Source organism: Aedes albopictus, chromosome 3, assembly GCF_035046485.1.
Source record: "Aedes albopictus strain Foshan chromosome 3, AalbF5, whole genome shotgun sequence".
Classification (NCBI taxonomy): Eukaryota; Metazoa; Arthropoda; class Insecta; order Diptera; family Culicidae; genus Aedes; species Aedes albopictus.
In genome coordinates, this window is record NC_085138.1 from 159,084,684 (window position 1) to 159,094,700 (window position 10,017).

The following is a 10,017-nucleotide window of genomic DNA, read 5'->3' on the forward strand; positions in this document are numbered from 1 at the left end:
AGCTGTGTGACCAACAGCAGCGCGAACAAGAACAGAACGAGAAGCAGCAGCAACGACAGCTGCGAAGCGCATGGAATGTGTTTCCAAAACAATCAAAGGTGGAAGCTGCGAAAACTGTAGCGGACGAACTCCGTGAGTTCGTTGACAAAAGGCACAACGTGCACAAGGATATCAAGGACCTCGTTGCAAGGATCCAAGGTAGCCTTGGGTCAGCCATCAAAGACTGGAGAAGGCTGATGCAGAGAGCGGAAGCTGCTGAAACCGAGTTGGCGGCGACTAAGAACGCCCTGGCAGCAGCGGTACTACAACAGGCGAAAACCGGAACAGCCCCCGGTAGAGGTACCAAGACGAAAGGAAAGCCATTGGGGATGGATAGCACACCTGCATTCACCCCAAAGAGAACCAGATCATCACCTGGAGATGAAAGGCTCGCAGCACCCAAAAAACAAAAGAATGCGGATGCAAGACCGACGAACGAAGTGATTAGCAGCGGAAAGGGTGATTCCCCCTGGCGCGAGGTCCGGAACAGGAAGGACAGAAACAAAAAGGATAGCGCTAATACGCAAAAACCTATCAGGAGGAGGAAGAAAGGTGAAGCGGTCATCGTAAAAACCAGCGAAGACACGTACGCCGACGTCTTGCGGGCCATGAGAACGGATCCGCAACTCAAGGAGTTTGGTGATGACGTCCAGAAGATCAGACGAACCCAGGCAGGAGACATGATCTTCGAGTTGAAAAGAGACTCGAAAAACAGAAGCTCAGCGTATAAAGAGCTTACAGAGAGAGTAATGGGCGAAAAGGTGCACGTGAAAGCCATGTGTCCCGAAGCGACGCTCCAATGCAAGGATTTGGACGAGATCACCACCGAGGATGAAGTGAGACTCGCCATGAGGGATCAATGTAACTTGGAAGGCGTGGAAATGACGGTACGCTTGAGAAGAGGACCGTTTGGAACGCAGGCAGCGTCGATAAAGCTTCCAGTAGACGCAGCCAACAAAGCGATGACCATCGGCAAAATCAAAGTCGGTTGTTCAGTTTGCCCACTGAGGTTCTCCCAGCGACCGGAAGGGTGCTACAGGTGTCTGGAATACGGCCACCTGGCGCGGAACTGCAAAGGAATCGACAGGAGTAAGCTGTGCAGGTGGTGCGGTCAGGAAGGTCACAAGGCGCAAGACTGCAACAACGAGCAAAGATGTCTGTTTTGTGTCGACAAAAGTCGCAACAGACACGCGACGGGAGGCCCTAGATGTCCGGCCTTTAAGCAGGCGAGAGGTACTAAACCGCAGTGGAGGTAACTCAACTAAACCTCAACCATTGCGACACAGCACAACAGTTGCTGTGGCAATCCGTATCGGAGTCGAAGTGCGATGTGGCTATCCTTTCTGAGCCGTATCGTATACCAGCTGGAAACGGTAACTGGATCGCAGATAAGGCGAAGACAGCTGCTATATGGACGATGGGGAAGTATCCCATCCAGGAAGTAGTGTACCAGGCAAACGAAGGCTTCGTGATCGCCAAAATTAACGGAGTTTTTGTTTGTAGCTGCTACGCACCTCCTCGGTGGACTACAGAACGGTTCAACCAGATGCTAGACGAGATAACCGACAAGCTAGCCGACCGGAGACCGGTCGTAATCGCCGGTGACTTTAATGCCTGGGCGATTGAGTGGGGCAGCCGCCTCACCAACCCAAGAGGGCGTGTTCTGCTAGAAGCGCTAGCAAAGCTCGACGTGGACTTGGCCAACGTAGGAAGCACCAGCACCTACCGAAGGGATGGTCGAGAATCAATAATCGACATCACCTTCTGTAGTCCCGTGCTGGCGCGAAACATGAACTGGAGGGTTTGCGACGGATACACTCACAGCGACCACCAGGAGGTCCGGTATAGTATTGGATCACGGCCAGGGAGTACACTAACTGGCAGTCAACCTCGCGATCGAATGTGGAAGACGAAGCAGTTCAACAAGGAGCTGTTCGTCGAAGCTCTCAGAAGAGAAAATCCGGGGTCTAATCTAAGGCCGGAGGAGCTAACGGCAGCGCTGGTGCGTGCGTGCGACACAACCATGCCTAGAAAGTTCGAGCCAAACCATAGACGTCGTCCGGCATACTGGTGGAATGAAGCGCTTCGGGACCTCCGGAAAGCCTGCCTCAAAGCCAGGAGACGAATGCAAAGAGCTAGAACCGACGGTGAGAGAGAAGAACGTAGAGTAGTGCTGCGAGCCGCAAAAGCTGCTCTGAAGGAGGAGATCAAGCGGAGCAAGAAAACAAGCTTTAAGGAGTTGTGCCGGGATGCTGATGCAAACCCATGGGGAGATGCATACAGAGTGGCGATGGCCAAAATCAGAGGCCCAGCGGTACCCGCTGAGACATGCCCAGAGAAGCTACAAGTTATCGTCGAAGGGTTGTTCCCTCAACACGAACCTACGATATGGCCACCCACTCCATACGGCCATACAGGCGAGGAGAGAGTGAGTATCACCAACGACGAGCTGATAGCAGCGGCCAAGAAAATGAAAGCGAAGAAAGCGCCCGGCCCGGATGGTATCCCCAACATAGCGTTGAGAACAGCTGTCGAGGCCAACCCAGATATGTTCCGGACATCTCTGCAGATCTGCCTAGATGAGGGTTGTTTCCCGTCTCAGTGGAAAAGGCAAAAACTGGTACTGCTACCGAAACCAGGCAAGCCCCCCGGTGAACCAGGTTCATTCCGGCCGATATGCTTGCTGGATACGCTCGGCAAGCTGCTAGAAAGAGTCATCCTCAATAGGCTGACAACTTTCACGGAAGGAGAGCATGGTCTGTCGCGGATGCAATTCGGATTCCGAAGAGGGAAGTCAACGATAGATGCTATCCAGGCGGTTGTTGCTACAGCCGACAAAGCAAGGACGAAAAAACGACGGGGTAACCGCTTCTGTGCCGTCGTCACGATCGATGTGAAGAATGCATTTAACAGCGCAAGCTGGGAAGCCATCGCTACAGCGCTGCACGAGATGAAGGTTCCGGACTACCTCTGCAGGATTCTCAGTAGCTACTTCGAAAACCGGACTCTGTGCTACCATACTAGTGCAGAGCAAAAGAACGTCACGATAAGTGCAGGCGTCCCACAGGGGTCTATCCTAGGTGCTGACACTGCAGCTACCGACAGGCGTCAAAATCGTCGGATTCGCGGACGATATCACGTTGGTGGTAGTTGGCGAGTCCCTAGAAGCAGTAGAGATACTTGCTACGGAGGCGGTAGATGCTGTTGAGAACTGGATGCAGAGGAAGAAACTATCCATAGCCCACCAGAAAACGGAGCTGGTGCTGATCAGCAACTGCAAGGTGGTGCAGAAGGCTGCAATCATAGTCGGGGAACATGCCATAGACTCCAAGCGGGAATTGAAGCATCTCGGCGTTATGATCGACGACCGGTTAAATTTCAATAGCCACGTCGATTATGCCTGCGGAAAAGCAGCAAAGGCGATCACAGCATTGTCGAGGATCATGCCGAACAACTCGGCAATCAGCAGTAGCAAGAGGCGGTTACTAGCTAGCGTGTCCACATCGATCCTAAGGTACGCTGGTCCGGCTTGGGCGACCGCAACAAAAACTAGGAGGAATCGCGTTCAGCTCTGCAGCACGCACAGACTGATGGCCATGAGAGTGGCGAGCGCCTATCGCACGATATCATCGGATGCGGTGTGCGTGATCGCCGGAATGGTCCCTATCGTCTTCGTTCTGGAAGAGGACAAAGAGTGCTACGAGGCCAGGGGCGCTAGAGGAGCTCGGAAGGCAGCGCGAGTCGTCACGATGGCGAAGTGGCAACACGAGTGGAATACCACAGCGAAGGGAAGGTGGACCCACCGGCTTATTCCAAATCTGACGAAATGGGTGAACAGAGCTCACGGAGAAGTCAATTTCCATTTGACGCAGTTCTTGTCAGGTCATGGCTGCTTCAAGAAATATCTGCACCGGTTCGGACACGCAGGGTCGCCGTTCTGCCCTGAGTGCGGAGATGTCGAGGAATCGCCGGAACACGTTGTCTTCGAGTGTCCACGTTTCACTGTGGAACGCAGCGAGATGACAGCAATCTGCGGTGCTGGTATAAGGGCCGACAACATTGTGACTAGAATGTGCCGTGACGAAGCCTGCTGGAACGCGGTGAATGCTGCGGTGATAAAGATAATGTCGTTTCTCCAGCGGAAATGGCGAGAGCAGCAAATGAATGATCGTAGAGACAATCCGGGGCAAGCGTAGTAGTTCCGTCCGCGTGTGGTAGATCCGCCGTCGGGGACTACCGGTGTCGTGAGCGATTAAGGTGTGGAGCTTACTGGCTCTCGGTCGGTATTCGGGAGAACTTCCTACGTCGGGGAACTCTCTGTCGGAGTAGGATAGATCCACTGCCGGGGAGTATCCGAGTAGTGCGCGTGAAGTCATTGTGCTCAATGGCACACGGGCGGTAACGGGAGAACGTCTTTCGTCGGGGACTTCTCTGTCGGAGTAATACAGATCCACCGCCGGGGACTGTCAGAGTAGAGCGATCGGGAAGAAGCACCGGAGCATGGTCGTCAGGGCGCCTGTGAACCGGAAGCCGTCTCCAACCGGAATCGCAGGACCGACCTTGGCATCTGCCCGGGAAGTCGGTTGCGGGAGAAGTTTCAGTGTCGGGAAACTCTTCGTCGGGTAGGATATATCCACCGTCGGGGACTATCCGAGTCGTGCGCGGAAACCTCGAGTGCTGATTGGCACTCGGGCAGCACCGGGAGGGCAACGTTCTCGGAGCAAATTAGTAGCAGCCGATGAACTCAGCATGGCTTTAGAATAACAAATTTGATGAAAGTGGTACTAACATAGAGTTTACCGCTCAATGGCGGCACATTAAGCAAATAACAAGCTAACCGGAGCCGAAAGGCTAAGAACGATTAGAATAACAAATTTGAAAAATAGCATGTATGTCGCTTAGTGGCGATACTGGAATATTAACAGCAACTAACGAAGCGGTGCGCATAGCATGAAGAAGACTAGGATAACAAATTGGTGATGGTGCACAAGGCACATAACGCCTCCCCTCCGAAGAAATACTGCATGGTGGTACCGGAGGGGAATTTAAGGTGGAGGTAAACTAGGAGAGTGTTTTTAGTGGGTAGGCGCACATTCGAATCCCACACAGCGTCTTTAGAAGATTTTTGGACTCCTAGAATAAAAAAAAAAAAAAAACACACACACACACACACACACACACACACACACACACACACACACACACACACACACACGCACATACAGACATTTGCTCAATTCGTCGAGCTGAGTTGATTGGTATATGTGACTCGGCCCTGTGGGCCTCGGATCGAAAGTCGGTTTTCCAAGCGGTATTTATACCCTTCTTATGGGTGTAAGAAGGGTAAAAAAGGAATTTATTGAAATACTCTTCGAAAGATATCTCAGTAACCAAATGTCCAATCGAACTAAAATGTCAGGGCCTTTTACAAGGATACTGTAGCTTCCATTTGGTGCTAAGAGAACCCAAATCGGTTGACAGACGGCTGAGATATTTATTATGATACACTTGGTCAAAAATCTCTCAAAAGGTTAACCTGTATTACTCCCAAGTACTCTTTGAAAGATATCTCGATAACCAAATGTCCAATCCTAATAAAATTGTATAGGGTTCTACTAGGATGTTAAAGCTTTAATTTGGTGCCAGGAGAACCGAAATCGGTTGACAGACGGTTGAGATATTTAGTATGATACACTTGGTCAAAAATCTCAAAAAGTTTAGTTGAATAAATCCTAAGTACTCTTCGACAGATATTCCTGTAACTAAATGTTCAATCCTAATAAAATTTGTGAGCAATCTACTAGGATGTTGTAGCTTTCATTTGGTGCCAAGAGAACCCAAATCGATTGACACACGGCGAAGATATTTAGTATGATACACTTTGTTAAAAATCTCAAAAAGTTTAGTTGTATAACTCCTAAGTACTCTTCGAAAGATATCTCAGTAACCAAATGTCCAATCAAAATAAAATTTCAGAGCGTTCTACTAGGATGTTGTAGCTTTCAAAAGAACTCAAATCGGTTGGCAGACGGCTGAGATATTCATCAATATGCTAAATGTCAAAAATCTCTCAAAAAGCTAACCTATATTACTTCAAAGTACTCTTCGAAAGATATCTCGGTAACCAAATGTCCGATCGAAATAAAATTCAATAGGGTTCTACTAGGATGTTGTAGCTTTCATTTGCAACAAAGAGAATTTAAATCGGATATCGGACGGCTGAGAAACGTGCGAGACTTTTTTTTTTTGTAACATACGCACACACACACATACACACACACACAGACATTTGCTCAGTTCGTCGAACTGAGTTGATTGGTATATGAGACTCGACCCTGCGGGCCTCGGATCGAAAGTCGGTTTTTCGAGCGGTATTTATACCCTTCTTATGGGTGTAAGAAGGGTAAAAAGGCAAGCATACAGTCGAGTCTCTTACTAAACGAATTCCTATTAAACGGACTCCTATTAAACGAACTCCTACTAGACAGGGGTGAGCGTTATAGGAGACTAACAGCTTATGGGATTTCGGCATTTTGGAGGTGCCGCCTATTATCTCGGGTGTGTTAAGAGTTAACGCAATACTTTCTTCGGCAAAGTCTTAGGGCTTGATAAGATCTACCATTTAGAACTTTGGTTCATATGATTAGTTGGCAATTTGGCCGCTAGAGGGACCATCAACAATTTGATGCTGAATTGCACTACAGGAACCATATCAGGTTGTCAAGAAAACGTTACGATATGCGACAGCTCAAGACCCTAATAATTTGGAAGGATAGTGTCTTCGGGAAAGTTGTTGGGTACGCCAATAACTTACTGACCGTGAGTTGCGAAGTTCGAAATTCTTCCACCGGGCGGCGCTAGTGAGCAAGTAAATTTTCAAAACCTCATATCTCAGAATCCCGATAACTTAGGAAGATGGTGTCTTCGGCAAAATTGATCAGTATGACATAAACTTACATAAAAATAAACACTTGTTTCAAAATTCTGCCACTAGGAGGCGCTAGTGAGCTTGCAAATTTTAGAAATCTCATAGCTCAGAATTCTGATAACTTAGGAAGTTGGTGTTTTTGGCATAGTTGATCAGTATGACATAAACTTACATTAAAATAAACATTTGTTTCGCAATTCTGCCACTAGACGGCGTTTACCGGTTTTTTCGTCTTTTTTCGACTTTTTTGGCGGTTTTTCGGCTTGGCAAAACTAGTGTCGCTCCGATAACTTAGAAAGTTCGTGTATTCGGCAAAGTTGATCAGAGTGACATAAACTTACATAAACATAAACACTTCTTTTGCAATTCTGCCACTAGGCGGCGCTAGTGAACATACAAATTTTAGAAATCTCATAGCTCAGAATTCTGATAACTTAGGAAGTTGGTGTTTTCGGCAAAGTTGATCAGTATGACATAAACTTACATGAAAATAAACACCTGGTTCAAAATTTTGCCACTATGTCATACTGATCAACTTTGTCGAAGACACCAACTTTCTAAGTTATCAGGATTCTGAGCTATGAGATTTCTAAAATTGGCATGTTCACTAGCGCCACCTAGTGGCAGAATTGCAAAACAAGTGTTTATTTTTATGTAAGTTTATGTCACTCTGATCAACTTTTCCAAAGACACCAACTTTCTAAGTTATCGGGATTCTGAGATATGAGGTTTTGAAAATTTACATGCTCACTAGCGCCGCCTAGTGGTAGAATTGCGAAAGAAGTGTTAATTTTTATGTAAGTTTATGTCATACTGATCAACTTTGCCGAAGACACCAACTTTCTAAGTTATCAGGATTCTGAGCTATTTCTAAAATTTGTATGTTCACTAGCGCTGCCTAGTGGCAGAATTGCGAAACAAGTGTTTATTTTTAGTTAAGTTTATGTCACTCTGATCAACTTTTCCAAAGACACCAACTTTCTAAGTTATCGGGGGGAGCGACACTAGTTTTGCCAAGCCGAAAAACCGCCGAAAAAGTCGAAAGAAGACGAAAAAACCCGGAAAACGCCGCCTAGTAGAATTGCGAAACAAATGTTTATTTTTATGTAAGTTTATGTCATACTGATCAACTTTGCCGAAAACACCAACTTCCTAAGTTATCAGAATTCTGAGCTATGAGATTTCTAAAATTTGCAAGCTCACTAGCGCCTCCTAGTGGCAGAATTTTGAAACAAGTGTTTATTTTTATGTAAGTTTATGTCATACTGATCAACTTTGCCGAAGACACCAACTTCCTAAGTTATCAGAATTCTGAGCTATGAGATTTCTAAAATTTGCAAGCTCACTAGCGCCTCCTAGTGGCAGAATTTTGAAACAAGTGTTTATTTTTATGTAAGTTTATGTCATACTGATCAACTTTGCCGAAGACACCATCTTCACAGACAAACAGACGTAACTCTTAGAGGAAATTCATCAAAAACTTTTGCCCGGTGTCATTTTCATGAGCACACTGCCACCTGTTGGTAGAACCGCGCGCGACACTGTCGGCCATGATGGATTTCGATTTGACGTTTTGCTGACACGCACACTACTACAAAAATTGCCTGTTATTTTCGTTTACATCATTCAGCAACGTGTACACTGGCAAACGTCAAAGCGATCGAACACTAGCGCATGTGGTGGAACGATCGCGCAAATCGAATGAAATTTGAACTGATCGTTAAATGCATGTGCCAAGTCGTTTTGAAGAGTGTTACGTCTGTTTGTCTGTGCCATCTTCCTAAGTTATCGGGATTCTGAGATATGAGGTTATGAAAATTAATTGTTCACTAGCGCCGCCCAGTGGAGGAATTTCGAACATCGCAACTCATGGTCAGTAAGTTATTGGCGTACCCAACAACTTTCCCGAAGACACTATCCTTCCAAATTATCAGGGTCTTGAGCTGTCGCATATCGTAACGTTGGCTTGACAACCTGATATGGTTCCTGTAGTGCAATTTAGCATCAAATTGTTGATAGTCCCTCTAGCGGCCAAATTGCCAACTAATCATATGAACCAAAGTTCTAAATGGTAGATCTTATCAAGCCCTAAAACTTTGCCGAAGAAAGTATTGTGTTAACTCTTAACACACCCGAGATAATAGGCCACACCCCCAAAATGCCGAAATCCCATATGCTCTTAGTCTCCTATTAAGCTGATTCCTATTGCGCCCCCCGACCAGTGATCTTATAAGAGTCTCGACTGTACATTTGAACGAGATTACCACTATACCTTCACTTAGTCACTAATGACAACGACCTGAGATTAATTAACTTTGCTGCAGCTAGGGGGATAGCCATTAGTAGCACCTACTTGGCACCCAAAGAAATCTGCAAGTACACCTGGAGATGCTCAAACGGCGAAGTTTGCAACCAAAGCGACCTTTTAGGGGTTCCCAACATCAACTCAGATCACTATCTCGTATGTTGTTAGATTCGAGTAGTAAGATTCGTGTTCGTTTATCAACCGTGTCGGATTCTTGGACCCGGCGATTTTCAGCAGACGGTACGGTTGCAACCAATCACCAAAAAATGATTGGATCCAATATGGATTTTAATTGAACTGCATTTGGATCTGGATGGGATTTAGATTGTATTTGGAATCGATATTAGGTAGATTGAATATCGATTGGAATTGGAATGGAATCGAATTGAAAATGGATTGGATTTAGATTGGATAGTGTTTGCATATGGATTGGATTTTGATTTGACTTGGATTAGATTTGGATTGCATTTTGATTGGATATGGATTGGATTTAATTTAGACTGGATTAGATTTTAGATAAGATTTAGATTGGATTTGGATTCGATTAGATTGGGATTGATTCTTACTGGATTTTTATAAAATTTGAATTGGATTGAATATGGCCTGGATCTGGATTCAATTTCATTGAGTTTGAAACGGATGCTGGAGAGCGGAGAATCAATCACAGTGCTAAGTACAGAGAGAGTGCATACGACAAAGCGCGAGAAACAAGAGCCTATCAATCAAATTGAATTGGACGAATTTT

General features: G+C 46.3%; 1 protein-coding gene across 1 annotated transcript in view; it reads left to right on the forward strand.

Annotated features, from left to right (window-relative positions):
- The first annotated feature begins 236 nt into the window (after positions 1-236).
- Positions 237-10,017, forward strand: part of LOC134290421 (uncharacterized) — an 18,671-nt gene continuing 8,890 nt past the window's right edge. The window contains exon 1 of the mRNA XM_062857562.1: positions 237-1,026. Coding sequence (XP_062713546.1) covers positions 237-1,026 — 790 coding nt within the window. The remainder of the gene's footprint in view (positions 1,027-10,017) is intronic.